This window comes from Hoplias malabaricus, chromosome Y (assembly GCF_029633855.1).
Source record: "Hoplias malabaricus isolate fHopMal1 chromosome Y, fHopMal1.hap1, whole genome shotgun sequence".
Lineage (NCBI taxonomy): Eukaryota > Metazoa > Chordata > Actinopteri > Characiformes > Erythrinidae > Hoplias > Hoplias malabaricus.
Window position 1 is genome coordinate 15468192 of NC_089820.1, and position 26848 is coordinate 15495039.

Consider the following 26848-nt stretch of genomic DNA (forward strand, 5'->3'; position numbering starts at 1 on the left):
TACCACTTTCCGATTTACCGGGTGTCTTAATCAGTGAACAAACTGTTTGGCTTTAAATGTTAAAACATTTTTTGCGGATGACGTTGCACTGTATTAAATGCAAAGCTGGATCCTTTATGATGTTTTTTGGTCTAAAAATAAATGATAAAATTTATGGAAGAAATCTAGAGCAATTTTGTCAGCAGGACTAAAAAGAATAAATGTATTCAGTTGCGTATTCTAATTATATTGACATAACTTTGTATTTTTGGATAATAAATATACTGTGGGAAGCACAGTGGGCAACAGAGTGCCTAACACACCACCACCACCTAGGGTCACTCAATGTATCTGAGCAGTGTGTTCTCCCAGTATCTCCATGGGTTTCTTCCAGGTGCTTCACATTCTTCCCACAGTCCCCAAAAACACATGTAGGAAAGGTGGATTGCCTGTGTTAAACTTCCCACAGGAGGGAATAAATGAGTGTGTGTGATGCTCTGTGATCAACTTGTGCCCTGTGCAGGGTGTTCCTGCCTTGCGTTCTGTGATTCCACTTAGGTTCTGTTATTCCCTCAGGCTCACTACGACCTTGAACGTTATAAAGCGGATTAAAAAAAATGAATGAAAAAATAATACTGTTAATGTCCCCATTGCATCAGCCATTTAACCTCCAAAATCTTCTCTATTTATCCAAATACCATATTATGAAGATAACCCCCTAATACCTAAGATGTAACTAAGTTAGTATGCACTGCTCTATGGATGTGCAATTAGTCCACACCTTTATCTCCTGTTGCTCCTCCTATGCTCACCTCTAGCTCAAAAGCCCCACACCACTAGATGACAGACTGATTCCTTATGTCTATGCCATAAGAAACCCTGTCTGTAGCCACCCATTCTGAGAGTGTGGAACACAGCAATTTCATAACAGAATCAGTCAGCTCCATGGCTGAGCAGTTATTCCTCTCATGCTAAGCATTCTATAATAGAAACACCACAACTTTGAAGTTACCAGTGAGAAAAAAAATGAAGGGGCTTATGATAAAATAATTTTACTAATAAATTCACATAAGCACATTTGTGCAGGAAGGGTCTATTTTCACTCCTATTTCACATTTTGCTCCCAATTCCTGTTTTGGGGTTAAATTTAGTGCATTCAACTGATGAATGGGCACCTGTGCTCACTTGCTCAATATGTCTCATGTCAATGATTCCCTCTTCCATTTTTTAAATACAAAGACTAGTGTTCAAATTACTACATTAAAATCAATAATGCACCATTAATTCCCTATATGGCAAATATGCAGTAAAACCAGGCAATTTTAAATTAAACAATTTCATGATGCTACAAAATTAGCACATATTTCAGCCTATAGCACTTTAGCCATTTCCTTTTATTGGGTCTAAAGGCCTAAAGCTCAATTTAAAAGGCGACATTCACAATATTAATAATTAAATCTCACTTTAAAAAAAAATATAGTTTCTCATCATCTGCTAGCTCTCCAGTGAGTTTGCATGCTTATAACCAGTCTAATGTGTTTACAAGGCCCCAGTGTCTTTAAGTGGGTAAAATACCAAAGTGTCTCGGTCCGACATGCTAAAGTTCTCTCACTCTGCTCATGGCAGAAAAAAAATGCATTTTGGAGGATGAAGAGACTGCCAACCGCTGAGTATGAAAGCATGAACTGAGATGAAGGTATTGCTCTATATCCACCACCATAGGTGGGTAATATTAACTTCAATGTGAACTCTAAATGTAGGAGAGTGCTAACGGCATAGAAGTACTTCAAAACAAGTTACAAGTTAGTTTCTGTGGAAATTCAAACAGTGAATAAAAACTTTTAGACATGTTAATCTTCAGCCACATACAAACAAGTCTATCTTTTCCCCTCAAACATATCGTTCCACCTTAAAAAACGCTGAGCTTCTGAAAATAAACCAGAGAACAGTGTTTCCACAAAATCACAGATGTCCCCTTTAAGGCACAACAAATACGACCTTAGGGAAGAATTCACTTCATAAGTTTTACCACAAAACAGAAAACAAACCTGAAGTGCCAGGGGGAAATCTGCTTTATTTCTTCACTGCTCAGACTGAAGAACATTATATCCATGTTCACCTTTAAGAGGGACATTGTCCCAAATCATACACCATCAACAATCAAGTGTTTAGAAACCAAGAAGTGAATTTTTGTTTAACAGGTGAAGTCTTGTTCATAACCCAAATATATAAAACCAATATCATTTAACACTGTCTTATTATTTAACATTTAACTTGAATAAATTCAGAACAACTGAACTCTGTAAATACGTACTAGATTGGCTCAGATTCCTAGAGTGACATGGACCAAAACGAAATAAACACTTTTCAATTACCTACAGTGACTTTGCTGTACATTGACATAGTAATCAATTTCAAGCTCCAGAAATAGCTTTTCACATTTTTAGTGCATATGCATTCATCCAGTATTAAAAAGTTATGTGTTTAAAGAAATTATAGTCTTAATGAAGCCGCACAAAGAGCATTTCATAAAATTATTTACAAACAATATACAGTTAAAAAAAAAAAAAACTACATAATAACTTATTAAATACATTTTAAGCCATAACTAGAGGTTGACTGATGATATTAACCACAGTCAGGTTTAGTGCCTAAAGGACACAGGCAATGGAACTGCACTGTTATTATTGTTTGACATGAGCTGGGCATTTAATGCTATCTGAAGGGCTTTTGGATTTTTCTTCCTTACATTTGTCCCCTGTGTCTTCTCCACAGCTGTTTTCTGAATTCTGAGAATCACCTGAAGTGTTAAATAGGCTGTCTGCATCCTTTTGAGGCAGGTCCAGCATGCCTTTGTATTTCTGCAAACAATATACAAAATGCAAATTATGCATATAATTTATCCACATAATCGGGTAATAAATTATTGGCCACCAATATATCGTACATCACTAGTACATACTACATGTAGGTTTAAACTTAACTATTGTTAACTTAAGAGTTAAACTTGCGCATATATTAATTAATTCAGCCTACTAATTAAAAAAAAAGGGACAGACATTTACCATGAAATCATACATTCATTGTCTATAACAGCTTATCCAGTTCAGGGTTGCGGTGGGTCAGGAGCCTACCTGGACTCACTGGGCGTTCGGCTTAATTAATTCATTTTCAAACTATTTTTTCTGACTATATTTATTAAAATAAATAAATAAATTAAAATCAAGTAGAATGTCAGTAGAAATTATGGTATGGACCTTTAAACAACATAAGTTTGTCACCTGTAAGTTTTGGTAGTGCATTAAGGACTTGCAGTGTGTTTCCCGAGCACTGGACTCAAAGTGGTAGAACTTGTGGCAGAGTTTACAGAGGAAGCCTGCAACGGGTACTACAAAACTTGTGCCTGCAAATCATAATTTTCAATTCAGTCAGGTGTGTGTACTAAGCATTAGGGTTAAATGCAGGTGTACTGTGTTGTAGCTTTATAAATTATGTTTTTCAAATTCAGTGCTTACCGTACTGGGTGTCTGGATTATACTCTTTATCGTCATTCATCTCTTCCACAGAAACCTGTTAAGGATTACACATTAGATAGACAAGGACCATTACTGAAGGAATGCTAACAATATGAAGGACACCAACCGGTTGAGTGACTCCATCTTCCTCATCTTCATTTCCTTCTTCCTCATAATCGTCCTCTCCCTCAAAGCAGCCAATGGCATCCACGGTAATGAGTTCCTCCATAATCTCAGGTCCTTTTTCTACTCTTAGCTACAGCAAGGATAGACAACTATTTCATAAACAATCTCATAGAATTACTTGCTTCACAAGACATAACATTAAAACTGTTTTGGAAACAAGTATAGAAACATCTTTCTAGCTCACATACACACCTCCTCAACCCGTTCCTTATGTTCTGGGGATTTCATGTGCTCCACAAATTTGCGCGGCGTTCTGAAATGACGTTCACACACTGTGCAATATGGGCGTGAGGAGACCTTGGCCATCTATGACCAGAATGGCAAAGAATGAGGCAAAGATTGTGGCAAAGATTGTGTGTGGCTGTTAAGCAGTTACAGATTTAGGCAACTTATGGGTACATTCACAAAGTAAAGCATTAACCATACATATATTTTATGAACTGAAATATCTTGGGTCCCACCTTGTGCATCTTAGTTCTTCTGTGTTCAATAATGTCATCAGTAAAGTGACACTGGCAGGTGGTGCACCAGCGCTGTAGACCTTGCTTTGTCTCCCTGTAACAAACAATGCAACACCGCAGTTAACTTCATATTCAAAGTGATATGAACATTTGAATAGGCAGTATACATCAATAAGGTGAGGGAAGAAACCTGGGGAAACAGGGTAAGAACCCATTAAAAGTGGGAAGCAAGCTGTAACCCAGCAATGAAATTTAAATCTAACATTAGCGAGGTACATTATTTAGTAAATGACATCTAAATCTGGCAAGAGTGTTCTAGGCTGGTTGCTTGGTTCTGACAAATTTTAATAATGTGAAAGCATTCCTTACAAATGTGCTCCTTGTAGAGATTGCTGTATTTGGGGCAGCAATGTGGCCAAACAAGTGTTACTTAGATGCTGAATCTCCATCATCTTCTGCTGATGATCTAGGCTGATCATATGAGTCTGAAATTCCTACAGGAAACAAAGCCTCCAATTCATCAAGTTTCCATACAGCATATAACATTCATTTACATCATATAAAACACAATGAAAGTTTGTTCCATTCAACTCACTATCAAGCTTAGGGCCTCATCTCAAACTGAACATAACAGAGCAAATAGAGAATAAAGTAGAAAAGAACTTTATCAACAATTCCTACCTGTTGGTCAGGGCATGTGACATTGCAGATTTTGCAGCAGAATTTGTTTGTAGCCTCACACATCTCCTTTTCCAGGGCATGACTTGCGGTAGCTGCTATTTCTTCCAGTCCGGTGCTGAAGGCACGGCTATCACTGCTGCGCTGAATGGTCACTTTTAGAGATGTTCCTACACCCTGCACCTGTTGGTCACAATGCATTTGACATAGATGTAAGGGTAAAGTAAATGCTATGCATAATATTTACATCTATGGGATTTGTAGACTTACAGATTGAATCATGGTACAGAAGATGTATATATTTCTCTTTTTTATTTTACAAAGCCAATTACTTTGTTAAAACTTACTTAAACTCCTGCTACATTGACTTGAAAAGAAAGTTTCAAGTTTTTCCCTTGCTTTTGAAAATAATCAACATAAACAATATTATGCACTTACACATTCTTATCCCCATTTCACCCTGGTCTTCAATGTTCAGAACCCCCCCAGACCCCCAGTGGTGGATTATTCCAAGAGCTGCAGGGACATTTCTGTGGTGGTGTTAGTGTGTGTTGCTCTGGTACAGGTGGATCAAGCACATAAGTGCTGCCATTTTTGGGGTCCTGACCATGGGAGAGCAGGGTGAAGCTGGGATAAGAAAGTATGCAGAGAAACAGGTGGACTACATTCTGTAATTGTAGAACTACAAAGTGCTCCTCTACGGTCAGTGGTGCTGATAAAATGGTGACAGACACAAGGTACATGTTACTAATCCAGTGGTTGTTCAATGTACAGTCCTATGCAAATGTTTTAGGCACCAGAGATTGAGATTTAAAAGCTATTTATCTGAGCAGTAAATGCTTATTTGCTAAAAAACAAACAAACATAACATTCAACATTAGAATAAAAACAAATAGCATTATTCCAGTGAGTGTGATACTCTGTGTGAATGTGTTTGTTTAATATTTTCCAAATCTCTCCTTGTTGTTTGAGGTTATCATCCAATACCTAGTTTTACCAGTTAATAATGGTAAATAATGTGTGCTGCTGATTTATCAAATTCATGCAATCAAGGAGAATCTGAATAAAACATTGTTCTTCAAACTCACTGACACCTACTACTTTATATAGAGAAAAAAAATTATCGTATATTTATTTGGTTTTGTATTATTATTTTTTTGTATTGGTTGTGATTATATATAACTTTATACAAGAACTACGCTTACTAAGAAGGCATTAGTTTAAATATATATAATTATTTTAGGTGCCAAAGACTGCCGCACAGTACTATATATACACATGGTTAACAGACAATAAATGATAGTAGTCAGCAGAATGGTGTACATGAAGTCTACTTATCAGCTATACCTCTGCTGTCCTTTCCTGTTCCACATCGTCTTCAGGATCTGTAGAATGATTTTCTTCCTCTGTAGAAAGAACATGGCAAACGTGCACAAATATATAAGCAGGCAGACAAGATTTTCAGTGTAAAAATAACCCCTTAATTAAACTGCATCCTCTAAGCATGCTTCAAATGGGCCAACAAATTCATTCATATCAATTTTTTTTTTTAACGAGAAACATTAAATATACAGAAATTTAAAATCTTAAATTTCTTTACAGCGATGGGAATGGAAACCAGCAATGATGAAGTCTGTAAAATTTGTCAGTCTAAGAATACTAGACCTATAGTTGAGTCTGCAATACAAATTCATAAGACCACAGCAGACTTATCTTATGCTCTTTAAATGTGCACAATTCACCAAGTGTGAACAACAAGACCAAGATTTGAACATCACAGATATAACAGACATCAAAATGGACTAACTGATACTTGACAGTGCTAACCTTCTTGTTCTATATTCACAGATGAATCTGTATCTGCAGACTTCTGTTCTGCATCTCCACTTTCTGACTCTCCATCAGATCTGTGCAAATAAGAATGTGTGAGTTAAGATATACTGAAACATACAATTATTTAAATATATCTAGGTCTCCATCACAATGTTATGTGCAATAAAGAAATTTCAACAGAACAAGAAATCCCAAAAATTATTTCAGTTCCATCCACTATTATGTGAAAAATAAACACTGACAAATGCTCCCGTGATCAGGGGTGGCACTAAAACAAGTGAGATGTGGAAATCTGAAAGGTTTTTGCTTTGATTAGAATCATTTTATCGCCAAGTGCAATCTAATTTTGGGTGTGACGCAGTTCATAGACGCCAGCCCAGACAAGCAATTGTCCCCCTAATGACAGCTGAAATGTCCATGTCACCACACACACCCTCAGTGTTGGGCATTTGGATGTTTTACAAATTTAGAGCTTTTTCCATTCAGGTTTTTAAGTGCATTCTCAAAATTCACAAAACTTGGTGGATGGAAACCCACTTCCATTTAAAAGTGCACTGCCCTGCTGTTTGCCAAAACTGTAAAGGTTATAACTAATGAACAGCCCTTTGTTGTACCTTTGCATAGCCACTTGGGATTGGTTCAAATGCCCTGAAACGTCTGTGGAAAATCAGAGTCAGTATTAGAGAGAAAGTTTAGAATTTAAGACCTCTGATTCCTCTGCTTTTTCACAGGAGGTTCCCTCTGATTAGGAGATGAAGCCTGGCCATCTACAATGGACATTTCTGGTTTCTTTTCTACATTAAATCAAGACAGGATAAACAGATCTTTACAAAAAAATTCAGCTTAAAAAAGTCGGTTAAAAGGGGTGCCACCTTAATACAGACAAAATAAACTCACCCATTTGTGGTGTTTTGGTTTTGTTCATCTGTCCATTATTTTTGCCTGTTGGTGTATGTCCATTTTCTCTCTTCCTCTGAGGACTGTACAGAGAACCCCTCTTAATGACAAAAATTAAAAGAAGTCTTTAAATCACGTATCCTAAGTCTTCATTATAACACCTCTTTTAAAACGTGCACTATCTGAGATTGTACCCGTTTATATAGCATGAAACGACTCATTTCAGCGTGAAGGTGCAGTGGAGTTAAGGTGTCCAGCAGACAAAGAAGCCAGTAGCTGTTCTTAAGGCCTGGCTTAAAGCCAAAGCCTCTGGAAACCCTCCTCGTTTGTTTTGCTCTATCAAACGAGACTGGCACTGCTCACAAAAGCTTTCTCTGAGCAAGATGTCAAAATCCCCTAGCAAACATTCAGGACAACACAACAACTCATGTTCCTCGGTTGAGAAAAAACACACTCGTCTGCAAATACAGCCACTAAAACAGAGTGAGACAAGACCAACACTGGACTGACTTTTCTGATATGAAGAACACCAAGTTCTGCTGACAGTCTCCAACTGGACTCGGAACTCATGGTTGTTCTCCTAGAAGCGCTCTCTGGGGTCAGTGACTCCTCTCCCTGCTGATGTGGTGTGATAGTATAATGGAAAATACTATTCTCTACCTGCCTTTGTTGGGAAATTTACTGCTTCGTTTACTGTTGTGTGGAATCTGGCGTACTGAGAGTGCATGTTGTCTTGAGTGAATGGGCATGATAACCTTAGCTGTTAAGGATATTATGAATTGGTTGAGAATGTTATGAGCTCAGCTTTAGTAAGTAAATGACCTTTTCAGCTTTTGCACTTAGCAACTAAGACAGCAAAGTTCAGACAGGAGGTGTGGTTAAGGCAGGAAAGAGGGCAAGCTGAAGGAAAGGGCATCGCTGGATGACTGTATATGTTTTTTGGTGCAGTCTCTGTTGGCAAAATATCGGATAGTGCACATTTAAAGAAGCAAGTCTTCAGAAAAGAGAGAAAAAAAAGTGTAACTAGTTATATAAATAATTAAAAACAATATTTATATTAATGTTTATTAGAGCCTAAAGCCAAGTCAGTGAAGGCCAAAGACAGTCACCTTATTCATATAATGTCCATACGAGTGGAACTGATGTCCAGGTACAAAACCCATGTGTGTGCTCCTCAATGGTGTACCAAACGGTGCTGGCCCTAGAATTGACTGTCTGATTCCTGTTTGTACAAATGGTGGTGGAATCTGCTTCCTTGGACCACCTGGCATTCCTTTTAAGACAACACCATCAGCAACAACAACAATGATGATAATAATATTAATAATTACAATTATGATTATTATTACAAGTATTCAAAAGTTTGTTAACACTATTCAATTACATATGATTTTATTGCAGAAAAACTGACATCAATTTATAAGAACATGTTAATTTAAAAAAATAAAATAAAAAAATTATATATACACACACATACACAAAATGTAGGTGTCCAAAATAATAAGCAGAGGTTGAGATCTTAAGAGATAGCTTCATTTGTAGAGAAAATACTGCTTTAAAAAGCAGAATTTAATAAATCAAAAAACCTATTTAGTGACGGCATTTAAAACCAAAATAAAACACAAACAAATACCATTTTGTACCTGGCATTTGGTGCATGACCACTGGCTGCTGCATCATAGGCTTGGGGCCGAGAAGACTCTGGTATCCTGGAGCTGGTCTGACTCCATGAGTTGTAAGGGGTGGGTGGCCCACAGGAGGTCTGTTTGCCATTCTGTTAGTAAACATATAAAAGTCAGAAAGACTGAGGTTACAGTTGACAAAATTAAATGAATGAATGATTTTAAAGGAAGGGCGGCACCGTGGCGCAGCAGGTAGTTGTCGCTATCACACAGCTCCAGGGACCTGGAGGTTGTGGGTTTGATTCCCGCTCCGAGTGACTGTCTGTGAGGAGTTGGTGTGTTCTCCCGGTGTCCACGTGGGTTTCCTCCGGGTGCTCCGGTTTCTTCCCACAGTCCAAAAACAGTGTGTGAGTGTGTGTGTGTGTTGCACTGTGAAGGACTGCCGCCCCCTCCAGGGTGTATTCCCGCCTTGCGCCCAATGATTCCAGGTAGGCTCTGGACCCACCGCGACCCTGAACTGGATAAGCGGTTACAGATAATGAATGAATAAATGAATGATTTTACCGGAAATGTTCTAGCTAAAATTAAGTTAACATATCATTCAGCAGTTAAACCCAAAAACTGCATTTTCCCACAAATCTTTTTCATTTGTTCAGCTTGTGTAAATAACACAACCAACTGTATATTACACAATAATCCATTTACACTACATTGGTCAAAGATCCCAAAGCTAAGTCACAGGGACACTGTGCCCTTAGTCTGCTGCCCTTTTAACTTATTTCTTAGAAAATCAGCTAAATGCACTCAAACCTTTGTTTATGAAAATAAATGGAAAACAATAAACCACTCCTTCTGAATTCCTTTTTAGTAAGAACAGCCAATGGAGCCAACACACTATGCAGACCTACTGCCTCATCACTCTGAAATTTTAAGAAAAGTATGAGTCTGGAATGACTCATTTTTAAATAAAGAGCATCATTACGCAGCCATTTGTAAAAGAGGTCACTTACATATATCTGATTTAAAGACACAGTAACAAAAATAAATGGATAAGGATAATTGGGTCTCACCTTGCCCCTGGATGTATATGATGATCAGAATGAACACGCGGGGGCTGGTTAGGCAGCGACAAAAGAGGAGCTACTGGTGAACGTGTGGATGGCACTCGAGAAAGTAATGGTGCCCTGGGAAACTGCTGTATTTGTGGATAGATATATAAGTGCTGCTGATGCCTTTGCTTTGTTTGAAGCATTGTTTATCCCTCCGCTCCTGACACTCAGAAACACCAGCCTGGACACAATAGTGAAAGACACCAAGAAAGATTTCATACAGATCTTTGTGGATATCAGGTGCACATCAGCTAACAGCTCGTTTCCCACCACCTCTAGATATCCCTGTGTGTCCCCAGAATTAATCATTATATTGTACCACTTTGAATGGCTTTGAAAACTGTTCAATGATTAAATTATGCAGAACTGTCGAAAGAAATTCCGCGGAATATCTCCTTAATCCACTGGTTCTCAGTCCGGGACTTTGTGGGCCTTTATCCTGCATGTTGTAGTTTTCTCCTCGGTCCATCACCTTCACTTCAGCTTCAGAAACGGTTGTTAATTTGATCATTAGTTGTATCAGCTGTGTTGGCAGCAGAGGAATATCCAAATGTACAGATCAGAGGCCCACCGGGACCAGGAGTAAGAACCACTGCTTTAAAAATAGTTCATTTGACTTGACCAAGTAGATTTAGCCAGTAAATAACTTCGACCTGTGATTGGATACTACAAAGTTTAGAGGCATGGTTAAGCTCTTAAAAAGTCAAACTGGATACATAAACAATACCAAGTGAGAGAGACCGTCATGCCGAGCAAGCTACGATAATTAGGAATAAAACGGACTAAATTTCTCTTGACTCGAGAAATTAACCTCCAGAAAAAGACGCTGAAGTCAATGACAACGAATGTTATTTACTCACAGCTCAGTGTTTCACACACCGCTGCCCATCAGTTTTTACAGTGAACCTCCTCTTCATTCAGAGCTGCTACACCTCCGCGGTGAATAGATAAGTGCGCCTCCGTGTGGCCGGGATGTAGTACTCCACTGCACCACACTGCATTTAAAGCTGTAGGAGGCCATTAACTTAGCATTTCTATGTGTGTCTACATATTGAGGAACGAATTTAAACAATCAATAAAATAAATCTTCAGGGGTTTATGTAGAATTTTAATGAGAAGTGTTTCTTTACTCTTTATTTTGTCCTTGCATTGTACAGCTTTATGACATTTATGGATTTAATAATTATAGCTTTAAGATAAAAATTGTTTTACACAATTGTTATGCTATGAATGCATTTTCAAAACATACCCAGTAAACAAGGAACGTCCCTGGACGTTCAAAATAGTTCTAAAAGTAGTCTGTCCGTCAAGGACATATTTTAAACGTCAGTGGACGTCCAAAACGCGTTTTATACAAGTAATTTATTTCGGGACCAATTAATAACGTCAATGGACGTCCAAAATACGTCTAATAGTCGTCTTTTCAATGTCTCTGTTTGGACGTCTTTTCAACTTTCAACCTTAAGAGAGCGTTGATTAGACGGCAGTCATTACGTTATTTCAACGTTGAATCAACGGCTAATTGTTTACTGGTTTACTCGATATCCCTTTCTTATATATATATATATATATATATAGTATGATATGCTATAATGGTATTAAATCCCCCAGAGAGTCTCCTATATTAATTTACAAAAATGTGATGTTATGAAATACTCAGTTCTGCAGGATTAAAAAAAATACATTTTGTATTCTTTAACCTCGTGTCTCCATTTGCAGCGCAAAAACAGGAAATAAACTACATCGCCCAGAATTCCACAGCGTTCAATGTTTAATAGCTGCGCCCCTAGAGGTAAATAGTAAGAAGTGCTGGATACCGGCTTCACACTAACGGAGGAGACGGTGAGCTTTCAGAGCCCAGAGCCACGGCTGCAAAGAACAGAGGCACAGAGGGATCCTGCTGCACTTATGGTCCTCTGTAAAGGTGAAAAACAGGCTGCTGTGGTCAGCGCTGAGCAGGGCCTGCCAGGAGGACCTTTGTAAAGGCTTTTCCCCCCTATTCGTTGTTAAACTGAAGACAATTCCCCTGTGAAGATGGGCAATCGGGGAATGGAGGATCTGATTCCTCTGGTGAACAAGCTGCAGGATGCCTTCTCTGCCATCGGACAAAATGCAAATCTGGACCTTCCCCAGATTGCAGTGGTCGGGGGTCAGAGCGCAGGGAAAAGCTCGGTTCTGGAGAACTTCGTTGGGAAGTAAGTGAATACCAGGAGCGTGGTTGCGTGAATATTCAAGGCTTTAAAGAGGCAACCAGCTCACAGATTTACCTGAAACACCTTTATTTAAAAAGGGCCTTTTCATTTGTAGTGAACAGAACTGAGCGCCTTTTTATTTTACGAATCTGTTCAAAATGGGTTTATATCGCGTCAAAACAGGGTTTCACTTTCGTTGCAAATGATTAAAGAAACGCTTTGCAGTACAACACAGAACCCTTTTGTGCATATAGTGTGGATTGTTTGGGAATATCCTTCAGTTGGTTTTCATGCAAGGTACGTCGTTAAATTCATAGCTATTCACTCTGTATTTTAGGTCCTTGCCTGTTAGCACTGATATAAGCGGTGCTATAACCACTGTAAATGTTGGCTACCGACACATGCGCATTAATAAAGAAGCCTATTGGGGGCTTAATCCAGCGTGAAATGCATGAATAGTAGTCTCCTGATGACAGCTGGATCTACTAACCAATCATTAACAGTTGAACAGGACTGGGCTGTGAGCTGTCAGGGTGCTGTAGAGTGTATAACACCAGTAATAGTTAACATGGTCATAGGTGTGTTCAAATTCTCCGGAAGACTGGTTATAGAGCAGGTTCAGTATGATCTGAGATGGAAATGAGCCAGGAGGATGGATGGATCTCCTGGTTGGTGCTTGGTTGGAGATCACACTGGGCGTAGCTCGACATCATTGGGTCTGAGCATCATGGCTCCACTGCTTTGACCAATATCATTGTTTCTTTGGCATGTTTGACCTTTTAGGCATCTGACTGTATGAAGGCGTGGTTTGACACCACTGTGATTGTCATTCTGCTGGATCCGTCAGTGCAGCACGTAGCCTGCGCAAATGAGGAAGGGATGAGGGTGAGGGGGTTGAGGCAGTGGGGGTGAAGTGGAAAAGGAGGAGGAGGAGAGAGTGAGAAAAAGATGAGGTGTGGGGGGTTGGGCTGGATATATAAGCGTTAGTGCAATCATGTGTCACCATGTCAATATAATATAGGGCCTATATATCTTATAGACTTGATCTTCTTAACCCATTAATGTTAAGAACTAATTAACGGGGTCCATGTGTTCTCTGAGTTTAAAAAGCATATTGTTTACAAGAATTTACAGGTTTATTTTAACAGAACAAAAAGATTGTCGTGTTTACTGACATTAAGGTACATTTTACACAGTATAATAGTATTTCAAGAGCACTGAAGCCCTGCCTGTTTCTTTATAAACAGAGCATAATTAGCCCTGTCTACATTAGTAGATGCTCATCTAAAATTAAATTTCTTATTTTTTAGGCATATTTTCTTTAGAGGTTTCCTCCGGGTGCTCCGGTTTCCTCCCACAGTCCAAAAACACACGTTGCAGGTGGATTGGCGACTCGAAAGTGTTTGTAGGTGTGAGTGTGTGAGTGAATGTGTGTGTGTGTGTTGCCCTGTGAAGGACTGGCGTCCCCTCCAGGGTGTATTCCCGCCTTGCACCCGATGATTCCAGGTAGGCTCTGGACCCCCCGCGACCCTAAATTGGATAAGCGGTTACAGATAATGGATGGATGGATTTTCTTTAGACCACTTAAACAAGACCACAGAGTACAGCTGGTCTTTTGTGGTTTCAGGACCAAGGACAGTTCTCTATTTATTTGTCATGGAAAGAATCAGATCTGGGAGACACAATGCCATCATCTGCACTGGCTCCAGATGTTTCCTAATTAGATGTGGCCCTGTTATTAATAACTAATATGTTTTTGGTTTCACTTAGGGACTGCAAAACATTTCATTTTATGCACACAGAGTGGGCATTATAAGGCAAGCACAGACCCCCCCCCCACCCCATGCCACCCCCACCCCCAAATAAACACACACAGTCCCCCAAAAAGCATATGGTCATACCAGCTACCAGCTTCTAGTCCCTCCTCCTGCACTCTACACAACACAGACATCTTTGTGCAGCTTTGGACAGCTCTGTGCCATCCAGAAAGAGCCCAGACGCCAGAGTCTTTGCTGTAATGTGGTTGTGGTCACTGCTCTCTCTTCTCTTTTTTCTGGCTCTCCATTGTATCCTCTCAGGTTCAGAGTGACCACAGCTCTATGCTCCTGCTGCCACATTCTCTTGTGCTACAATCAGGCCCTTTGATTGGCAGAAAAATGGGGGCTGTTGTTCATTTTCAAAAAGGGAAAAGGGCTGAGGATGCCACCAGATTAATAAATATATATTTATATTTGAACATAAATAACTGCATGATAGCTGCTCTTCATTCAAAATGTATATTCATTGTAATGAATTTAGGGAGCTCAGCTATTATTTCTGTCTGTTGCAGGCCTATCATTTGTGAAGATAATGGCTAGATATTCAGATTTTTTTCTGAAAACAATAGGATTGTGATACAGTTAGCCATATTGGAAGATGTAGTAATTTATCAAGTAAGTGAAGAAAGTGAAGTACTTTATAATAGTGGATTAAAAAATGTGAAATTGCATTATGGACTTAACACTGAAAGACATCAAAGCATTTGAATGACTGCTACAGATAGAAGAGCTGAAGAGCTTTGCTGTGAAAATGTGTGTGGGTGGGTTTGTGTTGTGTGTGTGTGTGTGTGTGTGTGTGTGTGTGTGTGTGTGTGTTTGTGTGTGTGTATGTGTGTGTGTGTGTGTTTGTGTGTGTGTGTGTGTGTGTGTTTGTGTGTATGTGTGTGTGTGTGTTTGCATAAGAGAGAGAGGGGGGTGAGAGGAAGAAAGAGATAGAATGAAGAGAGAGTGATTCAGTGAGTGTGTTTAATTAGACAAAGTTGTCACACTGTAGCATGTTTATCTGCAGTGCTGCGTATGCCGTGCCCAGGATGTATAACAACAATACACCACATATTTTGATGTGATTTGCATGCCATCTCTATCAACCACACACCACCCACACACACAAGTACACAAATACATAAACTCACTGGACCCAGTTTGGAGGTTCCTTTCCAACTAGATGTTCATTAACAGTTACAAACTCACACATCACTGGAGAAAGCCATTCTTCTACCCAGACAGAAAAAAATGAGCTGTAACATAGTCTTATGCTTTATCAAACTGCTGTTAATATGAATAAGTCCTTTCTTGGCAGCATTTACAACCTATTGATTCTACAGTTTCTATGTTCATCCTAATGAAAAATGTAAATATATGGACATGCAATGCAACTGTAAATCTGATGCTTCTGATACATAGAGCATTCTTTATAAAGATCCCAGTGTGTAGGTACTTCAGGTGCTGTTCATTGGTTTCTAATATTATTGTCTTCTGACTCAACACTTTATTTTTATTCTCAATGTACACCACGGGGAGGCAGAAAATGCTGGAGTAATCTTTTAATATGCTGAAGATGTTTAACACAACACAAAGATTTGTTGCCCAAATTGTGCAAAGCATCCTAAATGCACCATATGGAATGCTATTACCAGCAAGTGTTTGTATTATTGCATAACCTTTAGAATATTTACAGCTTTTCCTGAATCTAATGAACTCTATGCCATAAATAGTAATAACTACTGGACTGATTACCATGTTAAGGATTAGAATCAAACCCCTGTCCTGTCCACTTTAAGGGATTTCCTGCCCCGAGGATCTGGCATTGTCACTCGTCGCCCCCTTGTGTTGCAACTCATCAACTGCCCCACAGGTAAAAACATAATAAAACCGCCATTATCTCTAGTGAGAGCTGTGGTCAGTTGTGGATAATACGTACAGTTAAACATGCATGAAGAGGCTTTAAAATGTGTTTAAAGAAGCTAGAGAATATATAGCACTTCCTCTTTATAGCACTCCTGTCTACTCTAACAGCAGTTTGTCTTGATTTATGTTGTTTATCACATTACAAACCTTTACCACTGGTTCCATAAAATTTTATGTATGAAATCTTGACTGATTTGTAGAGTATGCTGAGTTCCTCCACTGCAAAGGGAAGAAGTTCACAGATTTTGATGAGGTGCGTCAGGAGATTGAAGCAGAGACTGACCGCATCACTGGTCAGAACAAGGGCATCTCTCCAGTCCCCATTAACCTAAGAGTATATTCCCCTCATGGTAAGGCTTGATGAAACTGACACGCACTCATAACCAGTGGTTTAACTTCCAGCAATGCACATGGACCAGTTGCAGGCCAATGGCATGGAAGGAGGTCCATGGTGTGCCACTCACTTTGCTTAAAACCATCATTTATGGGTGTGAAAATGTAATTTTCTGCTAAATCTAACACACACTTTCTATTTATATGCAGTTTAACTTGCAGTGGAAAAAAATAAAATAAAACTTGCCACACATTTTATGTCAAATGCAGAAAATGGGCAATAATTGAAAATTAATATTAAAATGGAAGAAGTGTGTAGAGGATTTCATCAAATAAACAACATTTTTCATTTTTCTGGGGGCCACAGAAATGTTAATTTGCGAATGTATTATACATTAAGCAATCAGCAAGTGTGCACGATGAAAATCCCAGATAATAAAAACGGTTTCTTGAAATGATCTGATACCTGTATAATAATAATTATATTCTAAGAAGCATGTGTGATTGATTCCACTTTGTCCAGAACACATTCTGTGACACAACAGCATGAGGAAGGGAAAATGGCTGTTGTGTAGGCTTCATTAGTTTTTATGTGATGATGCTTTTAGGAAGGTTTTACTAGCCAAGGGGAAGTTATTCCCACCCACACGTACATGTATCTTGAGTGCTTAAAAGTGTGAGATACTCCTGCTTGGGATAAAAACGTGTATTTTGAGTCCTTGTGGCTAAAGTAATGTACTTTTTATTAGCCGACATTAAACATGTAACAATAGCAGGTAAACAAGCAAATTACGGTGAACATTTTGACTCACTGAAGGTAATTTTTGTGTCTGGGCCCCTTTTATTTGTTTTTAAATAAATCTCTTAGCTATGCCACTGCACACAACTGAGTCTGACAGGGAGCTCTCTGAAGCATACAAGGTGCAGCTTTGCTAATTTAGCGCTAATCTCCCCAGCAGTGAGCACGCCCACGCACACATCAACAGAGCCATGAAACAGCTCCATGAGTTTGCCATTGTTTTGCTGCAGAGAAACCACAAATATCTTTAAGAAAAAGCACACTGCCACTTTTCTTTTTTACAGAAACATATTGATATTTTGAGCATTTGTAGTTGATATAGTACAGATTTGATATTTAAATTTTAAAGCTCTTGAGCTATTAGTGATTTAGTCATTTGATTCTGTTGCTTTTACTATAATGATTAATTTCACATTACATCACTGTGGATGATGCTTTAGAACAATTTAATAATGCAGAAATATTAAACTGCTCAATAAGAAAACTGTTTAATAGGTAGCTACTAGGCTACATAACAGGAGAAGGTACACGTTACAGCATGCCCTTTGATAACCAGACTAGTTTAGACCCAGAAACAGATTCTTGCTGAGCAAAGTGCCAAGCAAAATCACTGTTCATTTAGAAAGTCAAAAGGTTGGAAAAAGGGCAAAAGTCCAAAAAGGCATTCACAAAGTTCAAGAATCTAAGAAAACAAGATCCAAAAATCAGAAGATAAAAAGCAAGACAATAGGAAAAAAACACCATAAATAAGAGAAAAAACCTTGCTCTAATTGAAGCTGAGCTAACAAAATCTTGCAGAGTACTGATGTTAGGGAGATACTTTTTTAAAGCTAACGATCATGTGCAGGTTAATGCAATGAGTCTTATTATGAGAACCCTTCAGAACTCTGGGCATGAGAACATCTCAAGTCCAGAGTGGGAAGGGCTCTTTGTAGTAGTCACACACTGTGAGTGAGTCAGTTAATGAGTGTGTGTTCAGGATTTCAGGATAGTTTTACTACAAGATGAAACTGGATTGATCTGTCTTTCCCTTTGAAATACAATGCAATTCCTTTTGACATTGTCTCAATGCCAAAACCAGATCCAGAACAGTACTAACTCCAAGATCTACAACCTCTATACAATCAATAGCTGCTAATAAATGTCATTCCTTCCCATCCAGTCCTGAATCTAACTCTGGTGGACTTGCCTGGAATGACCAAAGTGCCAGTGGGAGACCAACCGACTGATATCGAGTTCCAGATCAAGGACATGCTCATGCAGTTTGTTACCAAGGATAACTGCTTGCTGCTGGCTGTCTCGCCTGCCAACTCTGATCTCGCCAATTCTGACGCCCTCAAGATCGCCAAGGAAGTGGACCCTCAAGGTGTGAGCTAAACTTAGACCAGAGCTCAAGTTTATATCAGTGTGTTTTGATGTACATTATTGGAGACATCTGGCATTAGGTTGCCACTTGCCTTTAAACAGCCAGATTTAATGGACATCTACAGGAAATAAATGCAAGCACTCTGGATTTTTCTGGGGTAGAGTTGAGTGAAATCAAAGACAGTTATTTTCATCCTTCATGAAAGATGCAGCATGGATATGAATCTGTCCTCCTCGAGCCATAAATAGACAGAAACTCAGAAAAACGCAAGTTCTCTGGCTTTCTGGGACATGTGTTTGCAACAAGTCAATAATGAAATATTCTCACAATTAGATTCTTGTGAGTATAACCACATGTTGCCACATGTTGTTAAACATGGTAACTTTATAGTAATAATCTTATAGCATGGAACTTTGGAACACAATTTTTTGTCAAATATTTGAGAATTTATATTGCTCTATTCTTTTAATTGATAAAATTGATTGAAGTTGTATGTAAACAAAAAAAAAAAAGAAAAAGAAAAAGAGAACTATGATCAGAGGCGATGTATTAGTGATGCTGATATTTTTTGTATATTTTTGCTCATTTTTTATTTTTGAAGGTGTGAATATAAATAACATTACCTACAAATGTCTTTATATCTTCTGGGCAGGTCTAAGAACGATTGGTGTCATCACAAAATTAGACCTTATGGATGAGGGCACAGACGCTCGTGATATCTTGGAAAATAAACTTCTTCCTTTGCGCAGAGGTAAAACTCAGTCACAAGAACACATTCTGTTCACTCTGTCCAGTCTGGTTACTATAAATATTTTTTCTGTGCGTCATCTTTGAGTAGGCAATTTATTTTAGATCGCCACTTTAGGTGCACTTAGTTCACTTGTTGCTCTCAGAGAACAAGTCCATTCTTTAATGGAAATGGTTTCCCAGGTGATATAACCCTCAGTGATGTTCTCTGAGTCTTAATTGCCCAATAATGTATTACTGGGTTATTCTCAGAACTTGTACCTGGGAGTCGTGGGGTCACTGCAGTTTGTACTTCTTCATTCATCTATAATGACATTATTATATTACTATATAGTCCAGTGGAGATTTTAACGGGACAGGCCATTCAGGCAGGAAGCACAGAAATTCAGATTTTTTCTGGGCTTATTGTAACTATTTTAAAACAAGAATAAAGCCAGACCGCCATTAGCAATATAGCCATTGTCACAGAGGTGTTTCTGGCATTTCATAAACAGGAAAGCCCAAAATAAATATCCTTGTCATTGGAAGGTCTGGAGAAGCTTCATATCAATGTCTTTGTTTACATGTGGTTTTTATTTTGTGATTGTGCTGTACAGAGAATATAGACGGCAGGACTAATAAATTCAGAAATGAAAAAAGGAGCACAGATTTTTTTTCATAATATATAACAATGGCATCAGTGATTTTCTTGTTCATTTTATTCAGAAAGAAATATTAGATGATCTACCACCAAAGAATACCAAGAGCATTTTGTTGATTTTAAGAATAACAATTAATATTTATTAAATTTAACTTGTTAGAGTAAAGTATGTGAATTTAATGTGTCTGTGCACAGCTATATGGAGTTTATAAAGACACTAATGCCACAAAATGTCTCCAAACCACTTCCCTTTACAATATTTCAGACAAAGACACACACTCACATGAAGTAAGACAAATTCAGCAGTCCTCCTCTCTCTGTGAGATATAATACATGTGTAAATGTTGCTGAGTTCCAAGCCGGCCTGCTGAGCTTGTGAAAAATTGAGCATCTTATCTAATGCAGAGTCAAACCCAGCACCAGAAACACACAAAAACAGAGTGTGTTCCTGTTTTATGTCCTATTATTTATTTATATGAAATGCTATATGACACCATCAACCTCCACTGGGAGATAACGCTGTATTTGAGGCTCTGAGCTCTTTCTTGAGTTACTGAATTGCGATACACCCACGGACGAAGCCATGATTCACACCAAAGAACCTATTGGTTTGCCGGTGGGAACGTGCAGAATGTTTCCAAATTTAGTTCACGAACTGGAACCGTTCCCTTGTTGGTGGAAAATCACTATGTGAAATATGGCTGAACTTACAACAGATGGTGAAATAACTTCCTATGTGCATTTCAACCTTAGGAGTCAGTCAGTCAGTAAATGCAAATGCTACTTCTAGGCTGGCCCCTGATTTTAAACCCCCTGCTGTAAGACATATTCCTATACCATATTATTTTCATCAGCAGTTCACTCTGATATTTTCTGCCCCCTATAGGCTACATTGGAGTAGTAAACCGTAGTCAGAAGGATATTGATGGCAAAAAGGACATCACTGCTGCCATGGCAGCTGAGAGGAAGTTTTTCCTCACTCACCCAGCCTACCGTCACCTGGCTGAACGCATGGGAACACCTTACCTGCAGAAAGCCCTCAATCAGGTACAAAAACATCTACTCACCATAAAGTACTTCATAAATGAATGATTATCTATGATAAATGGTTACCTGATATATACTACAGTTTGATAAGTATACAATTAGATTTACTTGTTTAATACACTCATTGAACTGATAAGTTGATTTTTCTCTGCTTATAGCAACTGACCAACCACATTCGAGACACACTGCCAGGGCTGAGGAACAAGCTGCAGAGCCAGCTGCTGTCCATTGAAAAGGAGGTGGAAGAGTACAAACACTTCCGGCCGGATGATCCGTCTCGCAAGACCAAAGCCCTGCTACAGTGAGTCTGATCTCTGTGTCTCGGCTTCACCATTTCAAGCAGCACTTGAAAGTACATGTGTAATAAATGTGTGCATTTGTTTTTAAATATGGAGCCCAGACACAGAACATAGAGTGGTAATTTAAAGGAGCTTTACAACCAGTAAGTAGCAAACAATATTTATGAAAGTGATTAAATAATTATTTTTTACACTGCCACTTACATCAAGATTTAAACAGCTTTGCAAGTCCCTGAATTAACTAGTTTATACTCCATAGAGTGTGTGTCCCCTCATAGTGGCAGCCATGTTTATATTTTTACTCTTGAATCTATGATTCATTCAGGCCACTCGGTGTTAGTATAATGCTATGGGAGTATCACTGGAGAAAATGACTGATTGTTGCTATAAAGGGAAGCATATTAGTAACAAAAATGTGCACTGTGCATTTTTTAAACTATTTACTTTTTAATATTTCCGAATTGCTAGAGAAATGGCAGGCTAAATAATACTGGAATCAACTATTTAAAGGTGGGTCTGCTCAGGCATTGTACAAAAGAAGCCCTTTAACACTTATTTTTAACATTAACTTTACATCCTTATTTTTACATAAGTAAGTGTTTGTATTCTAACACATCTCAGACATACATTTTTTTATCTTTCATTTTCAATACAAACATGGCTAAGGTCAGCGCACATATGCACACATTCCTGACAATTGCTGCTTTTCCCCCTTATAGGATGGTTCAGCAGTTTGCTGTGGACTTTGAGAAGTGTATTGAGGGCTCTGGGGATCAGATTGACACGTATGAGCTGTCAGGAGGAGCCAGAATCAACCGCATCTTCCATGAGCGCTTCCCCTTTGAGCTGGTCAAGGTGATCCTCTTTACATATGATGTACAGTTGTCTGCAAATGATTCATCCTTAAATTAATTAACCACACCCCCGCCCTACACACATACTTTCTGCTGCTACACATACTTTCAGACCCATAATGTTCAGATTCATAATGTCTTCTCAGAGTGTAAGAATAGATGGAAACCCCTTTTCAGGGGGTTTCACATTTCTCCTGTTTCTCAAAGCTTTTAGTGCTGTATATGTGATTGGAGCAGTTTGAGTGGTCTTGCCTATTTAAATGTGTTTGTTATGAGTCCAGATATCTGTACATTTTTAAATAATGATTTGAATTTCAGCTCGAGAAAATCCTATATTCCTTACTGATTTTCTTCTAATTTCACCTTTCTTTATGCAAGTGCATTGTCTTATTTCTAATATCTTCAGTATATCGCCTGAAACCAAACCAATTATAATAGCCCTTGGAGATAAATTAATGAGAATTAATTGTAATCTAGGTTGGTGTCTAATTTTTGCTGTAGTGCAGCACAGAGAAACATATTTAAGCTGTGTACTAAAAATTAAAATAAGGGGTTTAAAATGGCATTGTTTATTTGTGGCTTTTGATTGTGTAGATGGAATTTGATGAGAAAGAGTTGCGGAAGGAGATCAGCTACGCTATTAAGAACATCCATGGTATCAGGTGGGTCGTCCCTCTCACACACAAATTAATTTAAGTTCTATAGTTAGTTGTTGTAGTAGTGAAGAGAGCAACACAGACACTATTATAATAGCTCAGTAATTTAACTAAGTCTCTCTCTCTCTCTCTCTCTCTCTCTCTCCCACTCTCTCTCTCTATCGTGTTACTCAGGACTGGTCTCTTTACCCCAGACATGGCCTTTGAGACAATTGTAAAGAGACAGATTGGTAAGATTAAAGAACCATGTCAGAAGTGTGTGGACTTGGTGATCACTGAGCTGGTGAATACAGTCAGGCAGTGCACTAAGAAGGTAAATCTGCTTTTGTAAAGCTTTATTATATACCTTTCCCTGTGAGCTGTTTTATAACTTTGCCAACAAAATGTTTGAGAATAAATAAACTATAATTGATAATATTTTTTACATTTTATCCTAAAAAGGATAGTTACTTAGCCCCAAAAAGGATAGTCACATATCTGCTGATACTTAGTTCACAGAGCAAGTATCTGTGTTTGTGAATACAGCTGGCTCAATACCCAATGCTGAGGGAGGAGATGGAGAGGATTGTCACACAGCACATCCGTGACAGGGAGAGTCGTACCAAGGACCAGGTAGAATCTTATCTGCTTTTAATCTACCCAAATTATACCTAATGCATATCTAACTGTTTATAGAACTGGATTTTAAAAGGATGGACAATCTCTTTACATGGGCCAGTACATAACTGCTTATTAAATACATTATATAGTACTTATGATGCAAGAAAAATAAATACGTTATGACAATTTCTTATTTTGTTATTTGTGGAATAGGTGATGCTTCTCATTGACATTGAACTGGCCTACATGAACACCAACCATGAGGATTTCATTGGGTTTGCCAAGTAAGACCATAATCTTTTAGGATTAAGCCTGCATCTAGATTATATTATGATGTCATACCAAAATAATGTCTGTGTGACAAACTTTCATGACAAATGGACCCAAATAATTTGAATTGAAACTACAGAACATTTCAGTATCATGCTTTGCTCTTGGATGTGCAGGACTACGTTATGTCAATGGCAAAATACACTATGGGTGAATAGTATATGACCCTTGGCTGAGGTTTGGTATTGTGAGTATATGATGTTCTGAACATCTGAACTGTTGTTATCTGTTCCTCAGTGCCCAGCAGAGAAGCAGTCAGATGAGTAAGAAGAAGGCTGCAGGAAACCAGGTAGGCCTCAGTGATAAGCCCACACTAAACAAACTCTGCAGACACATACATTTGGTTAAACAGCTGGCAAAGGTTTATGTCAAAAATTTAGCTAATGTGAGCATTATTCTGCATCAACTACCATTACTCACTGACTCATGGGCATGATAAAGTTCAAATGTCATGTTTGTTTGACATGCTAATGATAATGTCACTATACAGTTTCAGAGTTTTAAACTGTTCCACTAAGAGTACAGAACTAAGCTCTTAAAGACTGATTAGTAAAGTTTGAATGGAGAGATCTAGTGCTTTATTTTTCCTCTGGCAGTATTAGTGTTTGTTGCTTTCTTTTTTCCTCTCTCTCTCTCTCTCTCTCTCTCTCTCTACTGTGTTGAAGCTTATCTAATTACCTTTCTTAAACTCTCTCCTTTGCTTTTCCACTGTTGCTATGGCAATGGCACTACAGGATGAGATAATGGTAAGAATGCACAGAGTGTTGTCTGTATGCCCTGTATGTTTGTTTGTGTGTGTGTTTGTGATTGCTAATGGACCGGAGTATTTGCAAGGGCATTTAAACAAGGCTGATAAGCTGCCTAATATTCCTTTAAATAGCATCTCCATGTTTTAACTGTATAAATTGTATTCAAAAACACATACACCAGGGTATTTTAACCTCCAGATATGCATTTGGCCCTCTCTTTTTATGCTGCATTAATGTAGCACCCTTATAATGTAAATTGTCATACAAAAAAAACCTTAGAGTCTGGAATAGTGGCCCTGTGTGCTCCTGTGAACTTGAAACACAAGCAACAAGCAGTCTCCCCAACCTCAACCAAAATTGTTAAAAATACGTGAAAACATTACATATATATTTTCATATATTGTAGATATTAGAGATTGATAAATTGGTTATTATTAGAGAAATAATAATGTTGAAAAATAATCATCATTTACTGCACCTTAGATTTTGTCACACTATTGTGCAATGACAAAAAAATAATTCTATTCTAGTCTATATTAGTCTATTTTAATTAATCTATAAATCTATGGTTTAAAGCAATGACATGATTGCTGTTATATTGTTATAATAAAAGCAATAATACAATATATATATATATATATATATATATATATATATATATATAATATCATTAGTGGAGCAAACGGGCCAGCTTCTAATACAAGTTTACATCTATACTTAATTTTATAGTACATAGTATAATTTTACTTTTATTGCTGTCTTGGCACTGAAAAAATGTATGTCCAGATAAAATAAATAAAAATTTCACACCACGGTTAATGTGGTTGTCTGGCTGTGGGAACCCGCTAAATTAATCCAATTAATTTAAATACTAAACAATATTTTAAAATGCACTTTTGAGGTTCACCTTATATATAGTAGGAGTCCCTTTGGTTAAAATAGTTATTTATTGTGAAAATTGTTTGGTGCCATATGTTTCTTTTACAATAATTCTCTAAGTCTAACAATACATTTTTGTGTATTGTTACAAATAATTCTTAACAATACAATAATTCTTTGCCATATATGGTTTCTGTTACAATATTACTCTAAGTCTAACAATTCATCTAACCCTTCACCTTTGCCCTGACTTTGTTAGGTTAACCCTGGGTTTTCTCTACTGTTTCCTCTGAGGTCATGACATTTTGTCACAGAATCAAGAGCTGTAACTCAGTGCTGCACTAATCTTGTGTGACGTGCTTGTTTGTAGGTGATTAGGAAGGGCTGGCTAACCATCAATAACATTGGCATCATGAAGGGAGGAGCAAAAGAGTACTGGTTTGTGCTGACCGCTGAGACTCTGTCATGGTACAAAGATGACGAGGTGAGTCCCTTTCCCCACTACTCTCTCAAAGGTGACATTACGGGAAGGGAAGCATCTCATTTGTAGACAATACACTGAATATTTCTCATTAAGAGATTGTTCTAGTAATAGTCAGGTATCATATTATTTACTAGGCTGTTTAAACTAGACATTGTTTCTTGTTTAAAGAGATTTTATCTGGTTAAGTTAATCTTATCCAACTTCCAGATTGTTTTGCTTGGTTCCTGCACTATGTCTTGACAAAAGCCAAATAATAGGCTAAAAGAAATAAAATAATAAGACTTGATTAATCTGCATGAATTACTTTTTAATATACCTCTTTTTTTGCTGTGTACATGCTTTATTAACATACACTGAAGTCTCAAAGATCACTTATCATCTCCTGTTTACTTTCATGCTCCAGGGTTAGGGAGCGGTTCTAGTTGCCCTCACGCCGTCAAGCGCTGTGTATTTAGGCTATGTGTCTGAGAGCCCGCTTTCCCTGTGATTAATGCATTGGCTCTAATGTATTGTTTTGATTACGCTGTTTCCCTGGAAAGCGTTCAGCTGGTCTGAAGGCATCGAGTAGGTGAGGACAGTCTCTGTAGTGTGGAGATTTTCAGTGGATTAATTGAAGTGAATGCAGGAGCTCTATTTTTAGTACTGATTTTAGTGCAACATTGCAACTCTGCAGTGCTGTGATTAGGTGCATGTGTGCTACGGTACCTCCATGACCAGCCCCCACCCTGTGGCCTAGACAGCAGGCATGAAGTTGGGGTAGACCGGGCTGCTCTGGGCCTAAGGGAGGGGGGCATATGGTTTTCATTACCGTACATACCAGACTTTGAGTCTGCAAGCCCAACACTTCCACAAGTCTTTCTGAAGAAAA

The 26848-nt window shown here is 38.2% G+C and overlaps 2 protein-coding genes across 6 annotated transcripts in view; one reads left to right on the forward strand and one right to left on the reverse strand.

The window, feature by feature from the left end:
- Positions 1–1521: 1521 nt before the first annotated feature.
- Positions 1522–11271, reverse strand: LOC136678982 (cip1-interacting zinc finger protein-like). Of its 4 annotated transcripts, none has more exons than XM_066657208.1 (16): positions 11141–11271; positions 10242–10461; positions 9193–9323; positions 8659–8822; positions 7550–7649; positions 7267–7309; positions 6647–6726; positions 6167–6225; positions 4823–5002; positions 4511–4635; positions 4142–4235; positions 3873–3986; positions 3622–3750; positions 3495–3549; positions 3261–3382; positions 1522–2840 (listed from the first exon to the last, which is right to left on the reverse strand). In XM_066657208.1, the coding sequence occupies exons 2-16, from the start codon at positions 10421–10423 to the stop codon at positions 2664–2666; spliced, it is 1755 nt and encodes a 584-aa protein (XP_066513305.1). In that variant the 5' UTR covers positions 10424–10461; positions 11141–11271; the 3' UTR covers positions 1522–2663. The 4 variants fall into 4 exon arrangements, with proteins under 4 accessions (XP_066513305.1, XP_066513304.1, XP_066513303.1 ...); XM_066657207.1 differs by lacking the exons at positions 7267–7309; positions 11141–11271 and adding exons at positions 7359–7446; positions 11008–11106; XM_066657206.1 differs by lacking the exons at positions 7267–7309; positions 11141–11271 and adding exons at positions 7359–7446; positions 10600–10973.
- Positions 11272–12129: 858 nt separating this feature from the next.
- LOC136678286 (dynamin-1-like) overlaps positions 12130–26848 on the forward strand; it is a 30249-nt gene continuing 15530 nt past the window's right edge. For both annotated transcript variants that reach the window (XM_066656279.1, XM_066656280.1), the window contains exons 1-15: positions 12130–12475; positions 16071–16144; positions 16398–16547; positions 18492–18695; positions 19348–19446; positions 20969–21129; positions 21288–21430; positions 22148–22283; positions 22877–22944; positions 23113–23251; positions 23464–23550; positions 23752–23822; positions 24106–24157; positions 24603–24614; positions 25867–25980. In XM_066656279.1, coding sequence (XP_066512376.1) covers positions 12315–12475; positions 16071–16144; positions 16398–16547; positions 18492–18695; positions 19348–19446; positions 20969–21129; positions 21288–21430; positions 22148–22283; positions 22877–22944; positions 23113–23251; positions 23464–23550; positions 23752–23822; positions 24106–24157; positions 24603–24614; positions 25867–25980 — 1671 coding nt within the window. In that variant the 5' untranslated portion in view covers positions 12130–12314. The remainder of the gene's footprint in view (positions 12476–16070; positions 16145–16397; positions 16548–18491; positions 18696–19347; positions 19447–20968; positions 21130–21287; positions 21431–22147; positions 22284–22876; positions 22945–23112; positions 23252–23463; positions 23551–23751; positions 23823–24105; positions 24158–24602; positions 24615–25866; positions 25981–26848) is intronic.